Raw genomic sequence first — 26,074 nt, 5'->3', positions numbered from 1 at the left:
TATCAGGTTGTTAGCATTTTGTCGTTATAGTGTAAACGTGTATAATCTATTAGAGACTGGAGTGTGAGTTAGAGTGCAAGTTAGAGAGAGAGACTTGTGAGTTGTGACCAAAAATGAATAAAAACTAGGCTTACTTCAATTACCAAGAAAAAAAAGTTAAGAGCAAGAGAGAGAGAGAGAGCCAAATAAGCTACAGAATCCGCCTCTAATATACATGTATGCATATACATACACTCAAAAATGATAAATAAGAGTCAGGGAGGGTCACTTGCTTATTGTTCTTCAATTTCACGCATACCCCAGAAGAAAAAACAGATGACAATATATGCACAGCGTCATTGTTTTTTTCTCTAATGTTTGAAATGATCAGCCTAGATTTTATAAAGGAGGGCATGAGCTTATGTTGTTGGCAATGGCAGCAAGAGGATAATAGATGGGAGAGATGGGAGTGGAGAGAGAAACAAAACACGAACCCAGCACCAAAGCCAAAATGCAAACCCTTTTTTCTTTTCTTTTCAAGGCTTCACCTCTTTTATACCGCCACCCTAATAACTAAAGGACAAGACAACTAAACATAGACCTTTATCATGTGTCTTGTCTCATTTTACAGGCAAAATGGTTCTCCATCAAACCCAAAGATGGGGGAAAATTTACTGACGCGAGCTCAACGGAGAAGTCTACATAATTTATGAAATGGAGAGAAGAGAAAAAGGGAAGGAAATGCGAAGAAGATGGAAGAGAGGGAAAGGAAAGAACATTTGTACATAAGGGGGTCTTCACATGAAATAGCTGAGAGCCTTCTTTCTTCTGGAACCCCCTTCACCATAGAGTTCATTCCACTGCAAAAGCTCCGTCATGTTTACAGACTCCGACGAAACACTAGCGCATACCTGACAACCAAGATATAGAAAACATTACAATGAAGGAAAACAGAGTTGATTTCTACAATGAAAGTACAAAATGATTCTTATCTTACCCGTTCGTGGGCGTATTTAAAGTCCTCTAAATTTAGAGAACGTATATCAGCACAGCCACTCAAAGCTGGTGAAGGTTTGCCTTCTGCAAGAGCTGCAGCCCTCTCCTGTAATTGGTTTAACACATCAGAAAAAAGTAGAAAAGCCTATCAGACTATTTAATATGATGAAACTTCTTAGATTTCCAACCTAAAAACGATGAAGCATAAGAGAAATCATGTGATTGTGTTTATTATTTATTTTTTGAACAGAGTATAATTTAGCAGGCAATTTTTTTATCTAAAAAAGAAAAGGTGAAACGATTTCAACATTGCCATTGAGCAGCTCACAACACAACAAAAATCTTCATTTATTAAGGTCTAATTGTTTTTCAATTCATTAAGGCTACGAAATTAGATGGTTGCTCATTCATCCCTCAAGGTAATTTGGAAAAGTTTGTGTTGGGTAGAAAGTACCAAATTTGCACTAACGGTCAATTTTTTGTTGAATGACACGTACCTTTTTCTCTTTTTCCAAAATCTCTTTAATTGGACGGTGTGCAGCAGCTACACATAGATTCTGCAACATGTGAACCTTAATATAGTCACTCAACGTGTCTGTAGAAAAAAAGGCCAAATTAAAATAACAAAGTAACATATGTAACCTTGAGATCGCTTCCTGAATATCCATCAGTCATACTTGCAATTGCATCAAAATCAACACCAGGAGATAAGTCCTCTTTTGCCAGGATTACTTTTAATATCTTTGCTCTATTAGGAGCATCTGGCAAATTTACCATCAATCTGAAGAAGATAGAAAATTATCAGGACTATTTTTAAAATAGTTGTGGGATGAGTAGTTATTGACGCCAGATAAAAGCACATAAACAAAAGCAAATACATTTATAAATAATTGCACACATATTTAGTCTAGACACAATGTCCTACCTACGCGGCAGCCTTCGGATGACAGCCTCGTCAAGATCAAAGGGCCTATTTGTTGCAGCAAGCACCAGAACCCTCTCTGTATCTTTTGTTCGTAAGCCATCCCAGTTTACCATGAATTCATTTTTCATCTTACGCATCGCTTCATGCTCCCCCGGATTTTCTCTTCGACCCAACATGCTGTCAACCTATAAAAACCCAAAGAAAGGATTCAGTATAATATGGATTACTCAAATATATATATATATATATATCTCTTCTATATAATAAGTGCGTAGATAACAGAAATTCTTAGTTTTATTTGTTTTTAATTTTTTTAATGTTAACTTTAACGGAATATTTTTATATTTAACGGTAGTTTGTAAACCCTTAAACATAAATAAAATAAAATAAAAAATTAAAATATGATATTTTTGAGATATTTTACAATGATAATTATTTAAAAATAATAAATAATTAAACAAATTAAAATAAGATATTTTTGAAATATTTTATAATGATAATTATTTAAAAATAATAAAATCATAATTTTATAACTTAAATAAAATTTAATTAAACTTAAACTCACTTATTATAATAAAATCATAATAAACATATAATATAATCTATTGTGAATTAGCAACAAATTATTTAAAAAAAAAAACTAGCAAGAAACTTAAATTTAAAATCCTCGTATAATATTTAATATTACATTAAACATATAATATATAATATTTTGTTGTCACTCCCAAATTCAAAAAATAAAACACACATAAATTTAAACAAAAATAAATAAATTATTTAATTAAAATAGAATATTTATTTCAAAATTTATATGACATTAATATAAATTTAATAAAAATAATTAATAAATTCTAAAATTAAAAACGAAGCAAACGTGATATGCACGTTGCTGGTATCTAGTATATATATATCAAAGCATACATAAATATGTACACATACACACATATTCGTCAATAAGGTTCCATAGAAACTTACTTCATCAACAAATACAACACTGGGGGCAATTTTACTAGCAAGTGAGAAAACAGCTTTCACGTACTTTTCACCCTCACCAAACCACTGCATTAAGAGAGGACAATGCCAGATTAGATGTTATGCAATGCAATCAATACAAAGATTGAATAATCAAAAATATTTAACAGAATTAACAAACCTTAGATGTTATGCTAGACATGGATATGTTGATAAAATTTGCACCAGCTTCTGTAGCCACAGCCTTTGCAAGCATCGTCTTACCAGTTCCAGGGGGGCCAAATAGTAGTATCCCCTTGCAAGGCTGCAAAAAGAGAGGGAAAATAAAAATAAAAAAAAAAAAATGAACAAGGAGGAAAAGTCATACGACACATGCCAACTTCAGCACCAAAATAAATTAACTGTACTCTAGGGTACGCATCAAACAACTAAATGCAACCAATCTCAGTCAGTGTTTCATACTGGACAAATAAGAAATCCTTCACACTCAACTACATATTAGTAAGCATTTCCATGTATTAATATGCATTCCAACCTTTGTCAATTGCCCCTTGCAGAAAAGTTCAGGCCTTTGCAAAGGAAGCATCACCAGTTCCTTCAACGTATCCTTGACATTTTCAAGAGCTCCAATATCATCAAAAGTCACTCCAATATCACTTGGTGGAATAACATCAGCCAAAAGCCTTTTCTCAAACTCATTCTCTGTCACAACATCCTAATTTAAGCCAAAATAATCAGTTTCAGAAATGGCAAATGCACCTTCATATCTGATCATTTATTTCTGAAACTAGCTGTCGCACAGAATAAAAATATAAACAATTTTAAAAACTAAAAAAATGTAAAATCTAATAATTATCACCTTAAGAGATTTCTTCAAGCTCTTGGACTCATTTTGAATGGCCTGTAGTATTCCAATCCCATATTGGATGCTGCCAGAATCACAACATTGAATTACAACTGTGTCGTAGTAATCATACACTTGCTAATATTTCAGCTATAACTGCTACCATAGATGACATCACAAAATATGCTATCAATTACCTCTCACTAGACAAAACAAGTTTTGCATCTGCATCAGCTTCAGGATTCTGCATTAAATGATGGCTTAGTGCCCATCCAACTACTTTTTCTGCACCTGAAATATATGACGAAATTTACAAAAGATTAGCAGGGAAAAAGTGAGCAAATCAACAGAATTCAAGATCTAGAATTTTCAAAAAATACTCACTTTCATTTGTGAGTGTCTGGTCTTTGATGCATAGTGTCTCAAGTCCTTCACATTCCACTCCACCCCGGCTCAACACCTAGACACAAAATTCAACTGTAACTATTAATTATTATTTCCATAATATTTGCTTTCTAACCAGTAAATTAAACAATGCCAGTGTGTTTGTTATACAACTTCCCCCAACAGTCTATCTCCTCCCCTACCACACCACACACCCCCTTCTTTCCCAAATAAATAAATCCAACAATATTTGAGCAAGAGAAAAGGTCTCACAGTGCGCAAGTGATTGAGATTTCCTTTCATTTTAAGGGTTTCGGCATCTCGATCCAGTTGTTGCTTCCATGAAACAAGTAGAGCCTCATCCTGCAATTACCAACATGTGTCATAACCCATCCATTGTGAGAACCTAAAAATATAAACTTGACACTTAAACATTTAAAGCTATACAAACCTGAGGCAAATGAATGGTAACTTTATTCGGGAAAAGTTTAGTCAGGTGTTTTGTAGCCTTGGGAACTTCCTTCCCTCGGTCATGTAATCTTCCAAAACTATCCTGTGAAAATGAACAATTATTAACACCAAAAGAAAAGATACCCGACAACAACAACAACAACCAAATAAAAAATACCAGACACAAGATTACAGAAATAAACGACTTTAAAAGCTAAAAACATTACCGGAAATGCCAAGTCAAGCAGAGCTGTTTGGTTGCTGCCAAACTTTGTGAAGAGCAGACCACCAGGATGCGACTGGAACAGTATTTAACACGAAACAAAAAGCCCGTGAAACTCCAAGAACAAACTAAAGAAAATGAGCAGAAAATAAAGGCTTAATCATTATAGGTTTCTCAAACTCCAACTTTGTCTTCTTAACAAATAGGTTTCAGAATTTTGCATTAATCCTCTCAACTCTAGTCAGGCCTTAAAAATATCAACCCCAATTTTGTAGACAGGCCTAAACCTGTCTCCATGAATAGACACTCAAGAGGAATTGTTGGGAAGACATTTCTGATCTAGAAAGAAACTATAGAGTCCGATCATTGATAATATCAAATCTGCTTCAGAATTGTCTCCAAGAAAAACATCAACTCCAGCTTTTAGAAAGAGGTGCATGATACCTGCCTCCAGGAATAATCACCAAAGAGGAGTAAACTAATCTAGAAACTATAAATTATTTGATCATGGTCAGGGGCGGAGATATAAGTTTTGTTATTTTTAATTTAAAAATTGTAAACGTAATAATAGTTGTATTTTCATTTTTTCAATGTTAGTTTTGTTATTATATTCACTACTCCCCAATTAAATTGTTTTCCTCTATTTTGCTCACCGCAAAAAGAAGCTGGCTCTGCCACTGATCATGTGGTAAATATTAAATCTGCTTCCATAGTTTCATTCTGTTAATAGCAGACGCGATAATATCAAAACTGATAGAATACCTTTTCCTTTCGATTGTCTGTTTGAGTATGGGAACCAATTACAATGACATTATCAGAAAGCCTATCCAGCTTGCTTTTAAATGAGGCATATGAATCTGAATTCCCAACAAGAGACTTCTCTGCATCCTTCATGAACAATATGAAAGGAGAATTTCTGCTCTCACTCTGTACTGCCTGGAAGAAGATTATATTACATCAATAAGCACTAAAGAATTCGAGGAACACATAAAAAATTGAGAAAACTAAAGGCTACCTTGAACAATGTGTTAATAAGTAATTTGTCCAACTCTTCGACACCCGTGTTTTCTAAACGAAGATCAGCAGCTACAGAGAGGAGTTAGTCATGAGAACATCAGTATGCATGTGTAATTGCATAAAGGAGCGCAAAACCAAGTCACAGAGCTAATTTAATGAAAATACCAGTAATAAGATCAAGCCATACCATTACAGAAGAATCCATGGCCAACTTCACAGATACCCCCAAGATCAACGCCATCAGGTATGGGTTTATCAAACCTCACACCAATTTTTGACAAAGGATTGCCTTCAAAAAGTAACATAATCTTTCCACGCGTTCCATTAGGCGGGCCCCTGATATTAGTAACAATGATAACAAAATCAGCAGGTGAAACATTTCCTAAAACAATAGGAACCAAGGGAAAAAAATTAATCTTTTAAAGAGTGTACCTTGAGGAAGATCCTGCAGCATACAAGCCAGAAGCTGCACCATTGTATCTCACCCTATCACCTGCATAATTCATAAATATTGAAGTCATACCAAAACTTTGGGGAAGGGAAAGAAAAAGTCCAACAACAACAAGTATAAAACAAAAGAGAGAGCAGACAAAAGCCTACAGCAAAAGACCATTCCAAGGACAAGTTAAAGTGTTCTACCTATTTTAAATATATTTTTGAATGCCCCAGAGGAAGAGGGCAAAGTATCAGACTCTATCTTTGTTTGAGATTCTAGTCCATTTGAAGAGCTTGGTGTTTCTGCTTCACTAGTTGACTGGTCTGGGGCCTTAGGGTCAGTGGGTACAAGGTTTTGTTTGGTACAGGTGTAGGATTTTTCTGCAATAACTCCGTCCTTTAGCAGCTCAGCTTCCTTAGATGATAAACCCTACATCACATTTGTTATTAATAACTCCAGCTTATCAGCCTCTATTATCTCTGACCAGAAAACAAGTACACAAAAAAATAATAGCAATAATGAAAAGATGTAATATAAGAATAATTGATTGGCTCTGAATATGACTGACAAAAAAACGCAATAATGAAAATAAAATGTAAAATATAATAATAGTTTGTTGGTTCTTAATACGACAGATCCAATTAGATAGTAGCAGTGGCTACTAAGTTTGAGACACAAATTTGAAACTGCTAAACTCCATAATCAAGAAAGTGCAGTTTGTCTTACGGCCAAAAATGAGTGGCTGTCGAAGATTAGCAACTTAGCACCAAAATAATTTGCAAGGGCCTTAGCTAGCATCTCCTGGTATATTTCAGACCCTGATCATAATAAAACACAACTTATAATGGTCATGGAACGCAAAAAGCATCAACATTATGAACCTATGATTAGAAACAGTGAATCAGACTAACCTGCAGGACCAGAAAGCAATATTCGTGGGTTCACAGTACTAAGCTGTGATGTGTACTTTGCATGTTCTCTATGTTTCAGGTGTATAAATGAAGCTGCAATCAGCACATTTTTCGTATTCTCACTGCAAATAAGAACATAAAACACCATACATATTTACTAAAGAGCCTTTAAACACTGGAAATAGGAAATAAAGCAACACAAAACGTAGCAATAAATAAAAAAGGAAATACAAAGATTAGAAAAAAAATTAGCAAAGGCTATAAAGAACAAAACAATTTCAGCAACAATCAGGAATTTTTTAAGATTTGATATCACATATTACATCAGCATACACACGTAGTACTAATAACCAAGTCAGAGCTATGTTAGCATGGGCTAGCTGAAACAAACTAAAATCAAAGCTATTTCAAACATCTAACCATGTCAGAGTAATGTTAACATGGGTTCATAAATCATATGGTAGCTGAAACAAACTAAACTGAAAGCTATTTCAAACATCTAACCCTGCCACCCGGAGCATAGTAATTAGTGTCCTTAATCAATACAGATCTCGAGTAATGACAGCTTATTTCCCAGGGGAAATCGTGTTAAATAAATGCACAAGTCCCAGAATCAAGGTGCAACTTCTTAAAACTAACACATACTTGAAACAAGTGCTCTGTATTGTTTTGAAATGTTATACCCAAAAAAAAAACTTCATAAATATACATGGAAATAACCCCACAGGTAAATTCAAAATGTCACAAAACATTAGTAATTTACTTGACTGAAATAAGCTACCATTAAAAAAAATCTTGACTGAAATATACTACTTTAAAAAAAAATTACTTTGACTGAAAAATAGACACGAAGAAGAAAATTGTGGGAGGGGAGATGAAATAGAATTCTACCTCAAATAGTATGGAAAATTATCAAACGAGACGTCAATATTTTTGCCATCAAGAATCCCAGCACGAATATCTTCTTTAAATACAGCACATCGAAGAGACATGCCACATAATGACGCTGGCTGTGAATCCCTCGCCCCCTCGTTTCCTTCTTCCAAGACCTGTTTACAGATACCTTTGCTCAATTTCAGTTTACAACTAGGTGATCCAGCAAACATCCTCAATAAAGGCCTTATCAAATCAGTCATCCCAGAGAGTTTTACATTGCCTGCTTCTGTGCCAGAGTCTGGATTGAATTCTGGGGGCATCTTGTCGATTGCTCCAATATCCTCAGCTTTTTCACTTCCTAAATCCGGGGTCGAATTGCCTTCCAGACCTTCAAGCTCAATTTCTGTGCCATCATGAACAACAGAATGAGTAGGAACCTCAGAACCTGGATGAATTTTACCAGTGGAGTGAGCTGGAGACTTCCATCGCGATAAATCCTGTCTCAGGCTTGAGAGAGATGCCAGTATGGAAGCCCCAGCCACAGCCGAAGGGTCTCCTGTCCGCCTTTCCATGTGCAAAAGTTTTCCAACACCACTCTGAGCTTCCATACCCTTAACGGCAACATCTGTCATAATTTGCTGAAAAATCTATGGAAAGGAATATTAAGGAAATTACACAAGTATGACACTCATAAATATGGATATGTAATTGAAAACTACGACAACAGAGTGCAAAAGAGATATAATTGATGTTTTAAGGCTAAAATAAAATACTACAAATTAAGGGTCCTGGAAGGATACATAAGCGTGGTTCCCTAGAAATCCAAGCACCACCTCATCACCCGAGCTAAGCTCATGGCTCGAATTTTTCTTGACTGTTGTCCCATTCACCTGCACCGATCCCTTGCTTCCCATATTTTCTAGAACCGCAATAGCATTGCTCTCACGCTGATCATGTCCAGAAAGAATGAGTGGTCATACTGCATGTACATTTACGAAGTTCAACTTGAAAATGAAAAGTAATAAACAAACACCCAAGTAGACATTTCCAAAACCCCTCTCCATTTTATTTTTAAAAAAAGAAAAAAAACTCTCGCTACCGAGAAACGAATCTGCGAGCTAGTGTTTGTATGTGGCCCCAAGCTATCAATGCCGCAAAAAACTGTTGAAAACGCTTTCAGGGAATACCTGTGTGCGCCTGATCTTGCAGAAAACGCCACTGACAGACTGGTCGTTCAAAAGATAATTGCAGGTTCTGTTTGCACCAATAGTGAAACTCGTCCCCAAGATAGGGATGTTATGATTCTGAAGCCAAACAAAAACACTCTTTACGTTCAATAAAACGGACAACAAGCAAAACCCATGTTCAAAATCACTGCTTAGCTTTAAATTTATTATATGACTGCAAGTATACTGTATCGAAAAAGAAAAAGAAGTAAAAACTCAGAAGTATAAGTAGTAATAACCTGCCCAGACTGAGACAAAAGCCTGCACCACGGGGCGAGTGGGTCGAAACTTAAGTTTCGCTTCTGATAAAACTCAAAAAGGCCGCCACTTCTCGGCTTATCCACCACAGGGGAAGTCCCTTGAAGCCAACCAATAATGCAAAATTTTCAAACTAAGACCCGAAATTTACCCAAAATAATCAACTATAATAACATAGCTCATGCGTATAGATCTTCTTCGTGAAAAATAAAATAAGGAACAAAACAACTACCTTCCGCGATCGGAGTTGACACAGCTACGGCCTCAGACGCAACCTCGTTCTTCCCGGAAGTAACGGCATCTTCGGCAATCGGAGCATCGCCGGAACCACATTCACCGGGATCAGCTGGCGGTGGAGTCGGCGTGGAAACTTCCTTTGAATTCTCCGCCGCCGGCATCGACTTGTCCGAACCTCCACCATTCTCAACCTGCAAAAGAAAACAGAATCAAAACCCTAAAAAGCTCAAAATCTCCACCATAGAATACCCCAAAAATAAAAACCCACACTTCAAGAACTCTCAAAAAGAACTATAAAATTGATTCCTTTCTTGGTGACACCTTTTGACGCTTCGGCGATGGCGGTTTATCATCGGACGGCGGAGATCTTTTGCTATTGTTACCAGTGAGAGATCCACTTCGCCTCGTTGAAACCATGGCTCTGGCTCTCTCTCTTCTGGTTGTTCTGGTCTTCCTTTTTTTCCCCTTTTTATTTCTTTTTTTATTATTATTTTCTTCAGTGAACGAAGATATATCAATACAAAGCCCCCAAAAAATCATTTTTTATTTTCTTAAATTGCTTTCACCTTTTTTATTGTTTATTTTTAAATTAATTTAAAAAAATAAGATAAAAACATAAACTTTTTATTTCTACTTTGTCTTGTGGTTGGTGCACGGAATTTCGATGCCACCAACCAAAAGGCTTAATTTTACAACTGAGAAGCGGCGCATTTCGATGAGGTTGTTGGCGTAGTTTAACTAGTTTCTTCTGTGTTTTTCTAACATACGCTTGAGTTTAGCTCGTAATTATTAATCAGCGTCTGTCTTTTTATTGTTTACGTGTTGTTTGTTTCTTCTGTACTTTGACTCTTGTGTTCACACTTGTTGAGTAAGAACTAAGAAGTGGTAAAACTATGATGCGAACGCTCTCACCTTTCTACTTGTGAGCTCTCTTTTTTTTTTTATATTATATTTTCCCATTTTTGGACAATTAAAATAATTTAGAAAGATTAAAGAAAAAAAGTCAACTGTCTTATTTTCAGCATGTGGATTTTTTTGGATAGAAGAAACAATAGTTTTCTTAATAATCCATATTCAATCAAATAAAAAGTACGAATAAACATTGAATAAAAAACAAAAATAAATTATTTTAGTTTGCCGTTTATAATGGAAATTTAAAGAAAAATAAATAAATTCAAAGTTTATTATTATCCACTTTACGATTTATTTTATTAACAACATATAGAGCGATCTTAAAGCTGAAGTCAAAGGAGAGCAGGCTTTGAATTTTTTTTCTTCATATGAGTTAGGTTAAAAAAATATAATTATAACTTTTTTTAGAAAATTACATTTTTTTATTTATATAAAAATTTGGAGGAATAATTTTTTTTAATAAGATTACAAATTTGGAATTAAGAATTATTAAGAGTCTGTTTAATTCACGATTAGAAAACTGTATTTTTTAAAAGTGATATTCTGAAATGAAAATTTGAATTTAGTGACTAAAATCATGTTTCTGAAAATGTGATTGGTTCAATGTCAGTGAACTATTTTTTAGTTTTAAAAAATTAATCAGTCATTGGTATTAAATTTGAAAATATAACAGAAACTGAATACGTGATTCGAACAGCTGAATCTGAATATTATTTTAATTTTATATATTTTATATACATAGGTTGTATAATATTAAATTTTGATTTATCAATAGATTTAATTAAGTAAAATTTAATTATATTGATAAATTAAAATTTAATAATAGTTATTGATTAAATTCATAACAATATTGCATTATCATCTATAAAAATACCAGCACAACTTATTTTTGAATTGGGCATCCTAAATGTCATAAAATGTTCCATAAACATCTTATTACTAGTGAGAATATACTCAAGTCATAAAAATTGGCAAAAAAAATAAAAATTCAAGCAATAATACAGAGGATAGGAGTAGAGAGAACAAACAAATCCTGATTTTGATTTTAGGTTTTTGGGAAAAAATCACAAAACAGAGAAAACGTAAAATCGTTGTTTTCTAAATTATAACACAAAATTAGAATTCTGATTAGGATATATTTTTCAAAAACAATATACCAATCAGATATTTTGGTAGGTCCCACAAATTTTGAGTTTTCAAAATCATAAAATCATTTCCAAAGCAACTACCAATCACACCCTAAGAACCTCATATTATGGAATAATATCTTTTTAAGGTTATACTTGCTTTATTAGGAAAAAAAATTCAATCTATTCAAAACCTCATTTTTTTTCCATAATATCACTCATTATTAGGACACAAAAATATACTATAACTAGAAAACATAACTGCAGATCTTTATAATGTTTAAAAAATATATATTTAAATTTTTTGGGAGATATTGTGTGATAAAGAGTCATTTTCACGCTATATATACAACATGCTTCTTATATAAATACGTGAGCACGTTTTCATCTCATTATTTTATTTTTTAATGATTGTGTTTAGTGTATTAAAAATAATTAAATTATCAAAAATAAATTCTAAATAGTTTGATATATGTGTACTTTTATTTATGTATTTATTACTATTATACAATTTGCATGGTTTTATTTTTAAAAATTTAACTTTTGAACCTCGTGTTTTATCAAAACGTTAAAAATATGAATATATATTATTTGAACCACACTATTTTGAACTTTCTATTTTAGCTGATTACCTGTTTGGACCTTTTATTTTTTAAAATTAACTTTTGAACCTCGAGTTTTGTCAAAACATTAAAAATAAAAAATATAAAGATAGATTAAAACCACATGTATTTTGGTCAATTACTTATTTTGACCATATATTAACAGCAAAATAAATTATTACAATTTTATCGAACAAAGAGTTAGTATTAAATTTTCGAAAATAATATTTGACTAAAATAGAGTAAGTCAAATTATATTTTATTTTATATAATTGTGTTATAGTTTAAACAAAATAAAATAAAGTTAATAGTAATTAATTTATTATTATATAAAGATATATATTTAGAAACTAAAATAAAATAAAATAGAACTTATTACTATTATTATATATATTAAAAAAGTAGAATAAAAATATATTTTTTAGAAAAAATTAATAAAAAATGAGAACAAATAGAAAAATAGATAGACTGGTTTAGAGTAATTTTAGAGTGTCATATCATCTCTTTTGAATAAAAAAATAAGAAAATAGATAGATTGATTGCGAGCAATTTCAGAGTGTCACGTCATTTTTTTTGTTCTCCTTTATAGAAATATAAATTATTATATATATTTTTAATAAAAATATATTTTTTAGAAAAAATTAATAAAAATAATAAAATAAAATAAAAATAGATAAACTGATTTAGAGTAATTTTAGAGTGTCATATCATCTCCTTTGAATAAAAAAATGAGAAAAAATAAGATTATAGATAGACTGATTTAAAGCAATTTCAGAGATCATTTTTTTAAGCTTTCCTTTATATAAATATAAACATGTAGATATAGATTTACACATTATAATTTCTTTAATTTCTTTTAAGGAAGAAAGATGAAAAAAAGCATGATGGATGAAGATTATGATAACTATCAAATATTTTGTTTGGTGATGTAAAATTAGGAAAAAAAATTAAATGTAAACATATTATATTATTTTTTATAAAGTATGCATATTTAAATCTTTTTAAAAATAAATGTATTTAATTTGTATTTTCTTCCGTTCTTTTATTTTTGAAGATATTCATTTGTTAGAAAGTAGAAAGAAATCATTGTCAAACAATTTATGCTACTTTCTAACTATTTACTATTCTTTTTTACTTAACATAATATTAGTGAAACGTTTATTAAATATCACAACGATGGCCACTTGAAGTTGGCTCATATGGTGTGGGTATGAGAAAGAGAGTATTATAATTTTAAAAAATAAAAAAGTGTAGCATTCTTGTTTTTTTTTTTTTGGCTCATCTACTGGTGCCATGATTTTTTTAGGGTTTCTTTTTTAATTGCAGACTTTATTCTTTATATTTTATAATACTTTGATCACAAAAATTGATTTTGTATCAGGTCTCCAATTTTTTCCAATCATATTATTTAGGTCTTTAAATACTATATATATTTATTTTTTTTTTTAAAATACAAAAAAAAAAAGTTAATCAATCTTAAAAAAAGTTTGACCACTTAATTTATGACAATATTAAACATGATATAAAAACAAATATATTTTCATCGCATTTTTAAAGAGATTATCGATATTTATCATGTACACATTTATTTTTATTTTATAAAATTTTTTATATTACAACTTATAACTAATCATATATATGCATATAATTAATTGAGAAATTACCCAAAATACGATAATTTATCTTTATTTTTTATTTTTACAGTATATTTTATATCTTTTCATTTCTATATGTAAATCTTTTTGTAAAATCATTTATTGACATATTTGACAATAATGACAAAATTAATTAAAAGAGTATTTTCGAAATTGGTAGTTTCCTGTTTTGTAATATTTTGTGGTAAATTTCGAAAAATGGGTAGTTTCCTGTTTTGTTGTGATATGTTTTCTATAATCAGATTATTCTATATATGATTATAAAATAAATATATAATTTCCTATAAAAGAATATATTTTCTTGAAATTAGTTTATATGGAAATTATTAATATTTATTTTTATTTGTTGATCTGATTTAGTTGCCCATAAATCGTGTACAGCTTGCAGTGATAATGTATATATTGTTTCCTTATTTATTTAAGGAAACTGGGTTGAAAAACTGTCCAGGTTCAATGAATCTGTTTGAACGAATTGCCAGTCTATTTGAACAGATTCTGACTTTCCTGTTTTTAAAGATTTTCCATTTATTGGCTGTTTGATTTCTGATTTGTTTTCCACGACCTAAAGGGATTCTAAAAAGTATATAATCATCCTTAGGTCGTTGGTTTTTTATTATCTCTCTTGGTATATTATTTTCCAAATATTTTTCAAGTTTTAGAGAGACTTTTTATTATGTGAAGAACTTGAGTCCAGCAAGTTCTTAGTGGTTTATTACAGTGTACTTCTATATTGTTTTCTTTGTGTTAATTGTGTAGGTTGAACACACTTGGACATTGGTCATCAAGCTTCGGGAGAAGTCTTGTTCGTGAGTCACTTTTCGGGAGGAAAAGTGCAAGTGCTATGATTTGAAGGGAGTTCAAGATCTTAGCACTTCAGAAATTTGATTAGGAGTTTAGATTACAACAGTTGCGACAAATTCAAGAGGGAGTCTTTGTTTGTATAAGTCAATTTGGTTTTGTAATCGTTTAGATATTCTTCTAATAAATTTCATTCTCTGGGCGTGGCCTCGTGGACTAGTAGCAATCTGCAAAGATTGCTGATACCACGTAAAAATTAGTGTGTTCTTTACTTTATGTTCGTTTTTATCTTCTGGTCACAAACTGTTTAAACATATCTGGTTTCTGTTCAAACAGTCTTTGTATCTGTTTAAACACTTCTATAACAGTTCAACAATTAATTATTTAATTCGAATAATTAAGTTGGTAATCATAAAAAACGGAATTTCAATTGGTATCAGAGCTGTTCACTAAACTCTTAGTGAGATCTTGTGGTTATTTTCCGTTTGATTTGTTTTGTGTGAAATGTCTTTCTTTGCAGGAGGTAGTTCGGTGTCTCGACCTCCATTGCTTAATGACACAAACTATCCATATTGGAAAGTTAGGATGAGAGCTTTCATAAAAGCTCAAGATGAGAAAGCATGGAGAGCAATTTTGTCTGGATGGTCACCTCCTACCGAAAAAGGTGAAGATGGAGGCACAAAGGTAAAATCTGAACTTGTTTGGGATACAGAAGAAGAAAAATTATCCAGTTATAATAATAAAGCTCTTCACGCCATTTTCAATGGTGTTGGAGAAAGTTTTATTAAACTTGTTTCCACATGTGTCTCGGCTAAAGATGCTTGGACAATTCTTCAAACTCAGTTCGAAGGAACTGTAGATGTTAAAAGGTCTAGATTTATTATGTTACAAACTAGGTTTGATGACCTTAGAATGTCTGATTCTGAAACACTATCTGAATTTTATGAGAGATTATCTGATATTTCTAATGAGTATTTTGCACTTGGTAAAAAACTTGATGATTCTGTTCTTGTTATAAAAATCGTTCGAGTTCTTCCTGACATGTTCAATATTAAGCTCACTGCTATGGAAGAGGCAAAAAACTTCAGTACTATGAAGGTAGAAGAACTGATGGGTTCACTACGTACCTTTGAGTTAAATCAAAAGATTCGTCAAAAAGAAAAGCCAAGAACTTCCAAAGAAAAGGAGAAAACCATAGCTTTTAAGAGCACTGAAAAGGAAGTCTCAGATGATGAAGATGGTGATAATGAAATGGCAATACTTGCAAAGAATTTTCGAAAATATATGAATAAGATAGGAAACAAGAAATTCAATGGCAAGATGTCAAAAGGTAATCCTTCTTCTCTTAAACATTTTCAAACTAATAAAAAGGGTATTCAGTGCAGGGAATGTGAGGGATTTGGTCACATCCAGTCTGAATGTGCAAATACTTTGAAAAATAACAAAAAAGGTATGATTGCTACTTGGAGTGATAATGACTCTGAAAGTAGTGAAGATGAGGAAGGTAATGTCGCTCTCACTTCTATTTTACCTGTTTCTAAATCTGAAAATGAAATAATTGTTTGCTTGAATAATGTTTCAAAAGTTGAAGAAAATTCTGATAGTGATGAATCTGAATTGAATGATGAGTCTTTGAGTGAATCTTACAAAAAGATGTATGGTTCATGGGTGAAAGTGTGTTCTGAAAATCGGTCATTGGTAAGCAAAAATAAAGATTTATCCCTTGAAATTAAACAACTTACTGATTTGAATGAAAATTTGGAAAAAGAAATAATTTCAAAAAATGTTGAAATTAATAAGTTGTCTAAAGATTTGGATACTCTTGAGAAAAATGTTAGAATGCTTAGCCCCGGTTCAACTATTTTTGAGAATATACAGAATTCAGGTCAAAGAAGTCATGTGAGACTGGGTGCTTCAAGTTCTCAAAAATCAAAGAAAACTGTCTTTATCTCGACTGGGATGTTATCGTCTGATGTTCCTGTGTCATCCTCACTGAAATCTGTTGTATCTGGTACTCGGATTGTTCCAACAGAAAAGACACAGTCAGCAAGTAAATCCAATGGTAAATTCGAAAAATTCATTCCAATCTGCCATTTTTGTGGTAGGAAGGGTCATACTCGTCCTAAGTGTTTTACTCTTATGAATTTTGCTAAAAATGAATATTTTAAAAAATTCAATTATTTTGATAATTTCAAAAGAGTAAAAAAGGAAAATGTTCAATCAAAGAAAATATGGATCAAAAAGAATAATTGTTTTGCTGGTTTTACTAGTGAATATGATAGATCTGCTTCTTCATATTTTTTGTATTTTGACAGTGGTTGTTCAAGACATATGACAGGTGACAAGTCTATTCTTACCGACATAAAACCTATGCATTGTGGGTCTGTTACTTTTGGCAATGGAATTGAAGGTAATGTTCTTGGTATAGGTACTCTTAACTTTGAAGGGTTGCCTATAATCAAAAGAGTGTTACTTGTGGAAGGTCTTAAAGTTAATCTTCTAAGCATAAGTCAAATTTGTGATCAAGGTTATACTGTTAACTTTGATAAAGAGAATTGTTTTGTTTTAAACAAGAATGGTGAGAATGTTCTTGAAGGTTATAGATCTAATGACAATTGCTACACTCTTCTGCCATCTATTATGGGTCAATCTGTTATGAGTAATAACACTGATATGTGGCATGCTAAATTTAGTCACATAAATTTCAAAACCTTTAAAAAATTGTCACATGCAGGGAGTGTTCGTGGTTTACCTAAGCTAGGTAAAGAATCTGATGGTAAGTGCAAGAGTTGTCAACTTGGTAAGCAATTAAAAATTACACATAAAAGTGTTTCTGACATAAACACTTCGAAAGTTTTAGAATTGCTTCACATGGATCTTATGGGTCCAATTCAAATTGAGAGTTTAAATGGAAAAAGCTATATTTTTGTTTGTGTGGATGATTTTTCTAGATATACTTGGGTGAATTTCTTGAAAGAAAAATCTGACACTTTTGATGCCTTTAAAACTCTTTGCTTGAAATTAAAAGTTGAAAAAGATTGCAACATTGGAAAAATTGTTCGTATAAGAAGTGATCATGGTAAATAATTTGAGAATTCTGTCTATGATGATTTTTGTAAGTCTGCAGGTATCTCTCATGAGTTTTCAGCTCCCAAAACTCCTCAACAGAATGGAGTTGTAGAAAGGAAAAACCGCACTCTTCAAGAAATGGCTAGAGTGATGCTAAACAGCAAAGAATTGACCTATTTCTTAGGTTTGCAAGTCAAGCAATTAGATGAAGGCACATTTATTTCTCAAAGCAAATATGCTAAGAACTTGGTGAAAAAGTTCGGACTTGAAAGTTCAAAGATTGCCAAAACACAAATGGGAACGACTGTGAAGCTATCCAAAGATGAAAATGGTATCAAAGTGGATCCTATACTGTATAGGAGCATGATTGGTAGTCTTCTTTATCTCACTGCTAGTTGACCTGATTTGAGTTATAGTGTTGGTGTGTGTGCCAGGTACCAAGGAAATCCCATGGAGTCTCATGTTGCAACTGTCAAAAGAATCATTCGATATGTTCATGGGACTGCTGATTATGGTATTTGGTATTCAAAAGAAACTAACCCTAATCTAGTGTGTTTTAGTGATGCTGATTGGGCAGGTAACACCGATGACAGAAAAAGCACTAGTGGAGGATGTTTCTTCTTGGGAAATAATCTTGTCTCTTGGCACAGCAAGAAACAGAATTCTATTTCTCTCTCAACAGCTGAGGCCGAATACATTGCAGCGGGAAGTTGTTGTGCACAACTTTTGTGGATGAAGCAAATGATGATGGATTATGGGTTTGATCTTGACACTTTAACTATTTTTTGTGATAATACAAGTGCAATTAATATTTCAAAAAATCCTGTGCAACATTCCCGTACTAAACATATTGATATTCGTCATCATTTCATAAGAGAATTAGTTGAAAATAAAGTTCTTGTCTTGGAATATATTGAAACACATAAACAAATTGCAGATATTTTCACTAAAGCTCTTGATTCGATTCGCTTTGATTTCCTCCGAAAATCTTTGGGGGTTTGTTCTCTTTAAATTCTATTGTTTTGGTGTTGTCCGCTTGATTTAATATGTGTTATTTTTGGTTAAGAAAATTGTCAATCAATTTGAAAATTTTGTTGTGTGTCAAGCTGGATAATCTGTCTTGTGTTTATGAATATTTGGTTGTATATTCTTGAGAGAAATTTAATCAATTCCTCCTAGGCATATTCGAGTAAATTAATCAATGTTTAATGTTTGAGCTTCATTTTGTGTAGCATTGTTTCAAGCTCCTGTGCAATAATAGAGTTACCTACATCAGTGTGTGAAAGTCGTCTTTTGAGTAAGTTGGAACTTTGTAATTCGGAGTTATAAAGAGGATACGCTACCAAAGAAAAAGGCTACCACTGGTGTAGTGTGACAGCGTCTTCATGGGTTACAATTATTTTTAATTTTGAAAAATACTTATTTGTCATTGGGCAATGTTCCCTTGCATACACTGTCACACACTTATGCTTGAAACAATGCAATAAAAAATCATACACAGTATATAAAAAATAAAAAATGTGTGTAAGTCTCATACATGTTGATTGATTCACTTAAGAATATGTGCTTGTGACTGAATTGTGGCTTATTTCTCTCGAATATTCTTTCTAATTGTTTATTTTCACAAGTGTTCTTATCCATGGTATACACCAACACTTATTTTCATTTGCTTGATTTTAGTCTTATCAGGATGACTCACATTGATCAAAGCAGAATTTTTTTTTTTGGTTGAGTTTTTTTCTTTGTGCATATATATAAAATGAAAATAAAAAATAATAAAACAAATTTTGACAAGGAAATTCATGGTGGACCGAATCATTGTGGTAATTATGTGAAATTATGCATTTATTTTGTGTGATTTAATATATTATTTGTCTCCAAGGAATTTATTTTTGTCATCTTTCTCAATTTGGAATACAATGATTTGTATCCTTATTGTTTTGTACCTTGTTTAGAATTGTTGATAAAAAAAAAAGGGGGGGAAAAGGTCAATAAGAAGATCGTGTGGGGTATTTTTTTTTTTGGTTTACTTTTTTTTGGATTGTCATTTTCCTTTTATAACATAAAAAAAAAGGTAAGGTTCTATGTAGATCGTGTGTCTTCAAGATTGTTTCATTTTCTTGTTTAATTAAAACATTTTTTTAATAAAAAAAATGGGAAACCTCTTTTTGTCGTGGGTATTCAAACTGGGTAAGTGTTCTCTTTAAAAAGCTTGTCATTACCCTATTTCTTCTCACCCACGATCTCTCTAAGACATTTCATCTTCTTCTAACTTTTTTTTCTCTCATTGTTGTTGTAAGTGTTTGCTACTTTTCAGAGAAGGAACAATGGTGAAAAACTTGTGGAGCTTCCTCTAAGAAGATCTCTGCTACTCAATCTCTTCAGTTTGCTTCAGATGACATTCCTCTTGAATTCTCATCTGTTCCCTCAGCTTCAGGAACTGTTGCTACAGAACTAGCTGTTGTTCGAGCCTCTCTTGTTTCTTTGGCTTCTTTGAAAGACACAAAGGGGGAGAGTAGATACTTCCAAAAACCTGTCTGTTTGTTGCTTTGTTTAACTTTGGACTTTCTTATTTTGAGGGGGAGTTAAGTCTTGTTTCTTTATATGTTTGTTATAAGTTAATGCATGTTTGCAGGGGAAGTTTTTTCTCTTTACTTATCACTAACATTTGTGTTGCAGGTTTTTGAATTAATTTTGTCTATCAAATTGCCAAAGGGGGAGATTGTAAAATCCTTCATTGGCATATTTGACAATAATGACAAAATTAATTAAAAGAGTATTTTCGAAATTGGTAGTTTCCTGTTTTGTAATATTTTGTGGTAAATTTCGAAAAATGGGTAGTTTCCTGTTTTGTTGTGATATGTTTTCTATAATCAGATTATTCTATATATGATTATAAAATAAATATATAATTTCTTATAAAAGAATATATTTTCTTGAAATTAGTTTATATGGAAATTATTAATATTTATTTTTATTTGTTGATCTGATTTTGTTGCCCATAAATCGTGTACAGCTTGCAGTGATAATGTATATATTGTTTCCTTATTTATTTAAGGAAACTGGGTTGAAAAACTGTCCAGGTTCAATGAATCTGTTTGAACGGATTGCCAGTCTATTTGAACAGATTCTGACTTTCCTGTTTTTAAAGATTTTCCATTTATTGGCTGTTTGATTTCTGATTTGTTTTCCACGACCTAAAGGGATTCTAAAAAGTATATAATCATCCTTAGGTCGTTGGTTTTTTATTATCTCTCTTGGTATATTATTTTCCAAATATTTTTCAAGTTTTAGAGAGACTTTTTATTATGTGAAGAACTTGAGTCCAGCAAGTTCTTAGTGGTTTATTACAGTGTACTTCTATATTGTTTTCTTTGTGTTAATTGTGTAGGTTGAACACACTTGGACATTGGTCATCAAGCTTCGGGAGAAGTCTTGTTCGTGAGTCACTTTTCGGGAGGAAAAGTGCAAGTGTTATGATTTGAAGGGAGTTCAAGATCTTAGCACTTCAGAAATTTGATTAGGAGTTTAGATTACAACAGTTGCGACAAATTCAAGAGGGAGTCTTTATTTGTATAAGTCAATTTGGTTTTGTAATCGTTTAGATATTCTTCTAATAAATTTCATTCTCTGGGCGTGGCCTCGTGGACTAGTAGCAATCTGCAAAGATTGCTGATACCACGTAAAAATTAGTGTGTTCTTTACTTTATGTTCGTTTTTATCTTCTGGTCACAAACTGTTTAAACATATCTGGTTTCTGTTCAAACAGTCTTTGTATCTGTTTAAACACTTCTATAACAGTTAAACAATTAATTATTTAATTCGAATAATTAAGTTGGTAATCATAAAAAACGGAATTTCACTTTTCAAGATTACATTAAAAATAGTTTATTAGTTTTACTTTTACGTTTTCTTCTTTGTTGTTTCACTAACTCATTGTTTTTACATTTACGTGTTCCTGAACATTGTTTTTACAAAAATATTTTATTCTTTTCTTTTATCATATTTATATATTATAGAAAAAGAACATTTTGTTATTACCTAACTTTCAGTCCTATGAGTACTTATTCTAAATAGAACATTGGGAACATTTTTCTTGCAATGACAATTTTGCTTACTCTCAAGGTCAAGAAGCTGATTTCTGCCAATATTTTTTAATCTTTTTCCCCATATTAATGTATATATATATTTATATACTCATGATTTCATTTAAAACATAAAGGAAATGAACAAAAATCATTGTATAGATCAAACAATTTAACTTTTCATATTTTTTTGAAAAAAAATGAAGTAATAATGTATGATTTTGTAAGTCAATGTCTAATATGTCTTTCGATTTCTGCAAATCTTTTTGTTATGTCCACTTTGACCGCAATTCATGCATTTATTTTTTCGTTTTTGGATTTTTGTTTCTCTCCCATGCATCTTTACATCTTCTTTTATTTGGTCTGCCTACTCTTATTCTTTATTCTGGAGGGTGTACTTTCACAGCTTTGATATGTTCATGTATTTCCCAAGTGTCTTCATTGCCTATAGGGTATATAATTTCTTTGTAGGTAGCAACCATGACTTCCTTTTTGTATTATGGAGAATAATATTGATAAGGATCTTGATTCATGTCTTTACAACACAACAATTGTGTAGGCACAATGAAGTTGATCCATTTTAAACTTGTTAAATCAAGTATATATTCTGTTATTAATATGGTAAAACAAGTAAATCAATGTGTCTAGAAACATAACCAATCTTATAAAAACAATTAAATTAATCTCATTATTCAACCATATTAAAACTATAACTCTTAAAGCAACATATAATGCAACATGTTAAACAATGCTTGAGCAACCTATAAATCAACATGTTAAAAAATCCTATATAGTTACATATACTCATAAACAACATATAAAAAGTTCCATGAAACAAATAGTAAACCGACATAAGCACTGCCATAATCTTCCATTCAGTCAATTTCACAACAAATATATCTCACCAAAAAAAGTGAAGGTAACTAAATTAGTAATTCAGCAACATGGAAAAGAGTCCAACAATTACTAACAACCAACATCAATTGAAAAATAACCACATAGCTAAAGAGTCCAACAATGACTAACAACCAACATTAATTGAAAAATAAATACCAAATGTCGCTCTAGTATAACTATCAGGTAGCAATAAAAAATGCTATATGACTATAGTAGAGTAGTTTAACAAAAACAGAGCCACATAAAAAGTTATACAATACTAAAGCATAAACTAAAATACATGCAACAAACCAAACACCAATAAAAAAAACACAAATGAAAGATTAGAAACATATAAACAAGCTCTCCAGCAACCCATGAAACTCCTTAAGCAACCCAATAAAGCAACATGGTAAGCATCTTATAAAATTTCTTAAGCAACCCGTAAAACTCCGTAAGCAACCCATAAAGCAACATATTAAGCAACTTATAAAACTATACAAGCAACTCATAAAACTTTTTAAGCAACTCGTTGAGCAACCCAATAAAACAACATTTTAAGCAACTTATAAAATTGCTTAAGCAACCCATAAAACTTCTTAAACAACCTATAAAACTCTTTAAACAATCTGTTAATATGCAACTCATAAAACAACTTGTTAAGCAACCTATAAAGCAACATGTTAAGTAACTTATAAAACTACGTAAGCAATCCATAAAACCCGTTATAAACAACCCAATAAAACAGTATGCAACTTATGAAATTGCTTAAGCAACCCGTAAAACTCCTTAAGTAACATATTAAACAACTTATAAAACTCCTTAAGCAACCCATAAAACAACTTGTCAAGCAACCTAAAAAGTAACTTATAAAACTACTTAAGCAACTCATAAGATTATTTAAGCAACTGGTTAAGCAACCCATAAAACTTCTCTGTTTTAGCCTCTCAAAACAGAGTTTTTTTTTTTATATAAATAATGAAAGTTATTTTTTAATGAAGTGATGAGTTTCTTTTTTTTTTCCTACATAAAGTATTTGTTTATATGTTTTTACAATTACTGTATATATAGTTTGAAGTTTTAACTATATATATATATAAAAGAGCAAAATAGATGAATTTGGTATATATAATTGAACCTGGGTTAACAAATGCAGTAAAATTCATCAAGTACAATACAACCTAGTATCTAATATTTTCTATAAATATATATGACTAAAACAGTGCATAAGGCAATCATCTTTGCTTGAAGGACATTATTGAAAATATGTATAATTTGAGATTAATATATATATATATATATATCCTATAGAGTAATTAATACATAAGTGAAAAATAAGATATAGTAGTAAAGAAGATTTCTTAGCTAAGACGTAATCTTGAAAGAAAAACTTAAATATATATATTAATGAAAGAAATTTTAAATCACCGTATAAATGAAAAAAAAACATTGTCATAGATATATTAATGAAAAAACCCCTAAATAATTTTATGTACACTAATCACTTATAAGTTGCATTATTAAAAAAAATCTATAAAATAAGCAAGCATAGACATAATAAAAATTAATATTATCCAGATAATAGTTATTAATATTAATTAAAAAATAACAACATGGGAAAATATTTTTTTGAATGAAACATTAATTTAATTTACAAAAATATTAAATATTTTTAAAAATGCCATGAGAATATATTTTTTTTAATATCATATTTGTTATTGTCATAAATTAAGTGTTCAAACTTTTTAAGAATGATTCATTATTTATTTTGTAATTTTTTTATGTATTTTAAAGAAATAAATAAAAATAACATTTAAGGTCCTAAATGATACGATTTGAAAAAATTAGGATCTAATTGATACAAAATTAATTTTTGAGACTTAAGTGTTATAAAGTATAAAAAATAAAGACTACAGCTGAAAAATAAACTTTTTTTATCGGCGACTAATAATACATGCATAGGACAATAAATGAAATTTTGATTTTTATAAAAAAGGATGAATAGGATTAACTAGTTAACTAATATATGGTAAACAGGTAATTATGAAAATTCACGATTCAATCGATTATTTTAAATTATACTTTATCAAAATTAAGACTTTCCTTTTCCAACCTCTTTTAAAATAATAAAATTATAATTAGCCTCCCTCATATAATGTTATGGCTCCAATATGCTATTGAATATTTTATCAAAATCTTTCCTTTCAAAAAATATATATTATCAAAATCATTACTCAAATTATTATCTTTTTTTGTTAAGAAATAATAAAGAAGAATATTTATTTTTTACTACTCTAATTCATTGTCATTGGCACTTATGCTACAGAATATTTTATCAAAATCATTAATCAAATTATTACCTTTTTTTTTTGAGAAATAATAAAGAAGGTATTTATTTTTCACTACTCTAATTCATTCTCATTGGCACAATTATGCTACTGAATATTTTATCAAAATCTTTCTTTTAAAACATATATATTATCGAAATCATTACTTAAATTACTACTTTTTTGTTATGAAATAATTAAGAAGGCTAGTTTTGTTTTTGTTTTTTTTACAGAATTTAAGACTGTTACACACCAAATTTTGAAATATAGTTATTAGCCTTGAAATGTAGACTCATAAAAGTGGAGATCAAATATATAAAAGAAACAATGTGATCATATGCACTAGTAATCGTACACCTAAGTGTCGCGTCATTGGCACGGTGCGAGTACATGGTGTGAGCTCGAAGAAGAGGGTTCGCTCCGAAGGTTAGTCTCGAAAGTCTAATAGATATAGAAGTGGGTAATCATGTAGCGGTGAGCTCGAACGTGCGTTAGATTAGAGGAAAGTAGGCAGTTGCTACACGCCTATATTTGTGGAATATATTATACCTATTCTTAAGGGATATTTGATATTTAATATATCAGATTACATTTTCATAATTTCTTTTATAAGTTTGAATTCAAATAAGATATTATCTAAAATTACCAGAATATATATTTTGTAAACGAGGTCTATAAATGGTTTGGATTGTAGTCATGTATTTTCACGCACAAATTTTGTACTCAAGTTCTGTGAAATTGCTTTAAAGCTTTAATGCATACTATCTTAATAAAAGTGAGATTTAACTACTGAACCACGTAAAAAAATATGTTTTTTTTTATTTTCTTCCTTATTATTCTTAAGTGCTTAATTGCTCCTATTTAACAGTTTGATGATTTCATTAAGAGC

The 26,074-nt window shown here is 31.0% G+C and overlaps 1 protein-coding gene across 3 annotated transcripts; it reads right to left on the bottom strand.

The window, feature by feature from the left end:
• Nucleotides 1–114: 114 nt before the first annotated feature.
• Nucleotides 115–10,224, bottom strand: LOC133830079 (uncharacterized). 3 transcript variants are annotated; one of them, XM_062259985.1, is made up of 28 exons: nucleotides 10,056–10,224; nucleotides 9,730–9,925; nucleotides 9,479–9,597; nucleotides 9,201–9,317; nucleotides 8,814–8,960; nucleotides 8,289–8,660; nucleotides 8,029–8,186; nucleotides 7,138–7,259; nucleotides 6,953–7,044; nucleotides 6,430–6,655; nucleotides 6,223–6,283; nucleotides 5,978–6,126; nucleotides 5,789–5,859; nucleotides 5,536–5,709; nucleotides 4,778–4,849; nucleotides 4,552–4,653; nucleotides 4,374–4,463; nucleotides 4,101–4,176; nucleotides 3,914–4,007; nucleotides 3,732–3,801; nucleotides 3,408–3,587; nucleotides 3,054–3,176; nucleotides 2,876–2,959; nucleotides 1,901–2,085; nucleotides 1,618–1,756; nucleotides 1,473–1,532; nucleotides 977–1,081; nucleotides 115–890 (listed from the first exon to the last, which is right to left on the bottom strand). In XM_062259985.1, exons 1-28 carry the CDS (start codon nucleotides 10,149–10,151, stop codon nucleotides 777–779), a joined length of 3,594 nt encoding a protein of 1,197 aa, XP_062115969.1. In that variant the 5' UTR covers nucleotides 10,152–10,224; the 3' UTR covers nucleotides 115–776. The 3 variants fall into 3 exon arrangements, with proteins under 3 accessions (XP_062115969.1, XP_062115968.1, XP_062115970.1); XM_062259984.1 differs by having other exon boundaries at nucleotides 8,029–8,660; XM_062259986.1 differs by lacking the exons at nucleotides 9,479–9,597; nucleotides 9,730–9,925; nucleotides 10,056–10,224 and having other exon boundaries at nucleotides 8,029–8,660; nucleotides 8,814–8,992.
• Nucleotides 10,225–26,074: the final 15,850 nt, after the last annotated feature.

The sequence above is a fragment of the Humulus lupulus genome, chromosome 4, assembly GCF_963169125.1.
Source record: "Humulus lupulus chromosome 4, drHumLupu1.1, whole genome shotgun sequence".
Classification (NCBI taxonomy): domain Eukaryota; kingdom Viridiplantae; phylum Streptophyta; class Magnoliopsida; order Rosales; family Cannabaceae; genus Humulus; species Humulus lupulus.
The sequence above is the reverse complement of the archived record's forward strand: the minus strand, read 5'-3'. Positions and strand labels throughout refer to the sequence as shown.

Excerpts from the sequence above, each read along its gene's own strand:
- LOC133830079 (XM_062259984.1), bottom strand. The coding sequence starts at position 10,151 with ATGGTTTCAACGAGGCGAAGTGGATCTCTCACTGGTAACAATAGCAAA. Across the intron at positions 8,661-8,813 it reads TTCTAGGGAACCACGCTTAT|ATTTTTCAGCAAATTATGAC; the intron begins GTATCCTTCCAG and ends TCCTTTCCATAG. Across the intron at positions 6,656-6,952 it reads ACAGCCACTCATTTTTGGCC|GGTTTATCATCTAAGGAAGC; the intron begins GTAAGACAAACT and ends AATGTGATGTAG.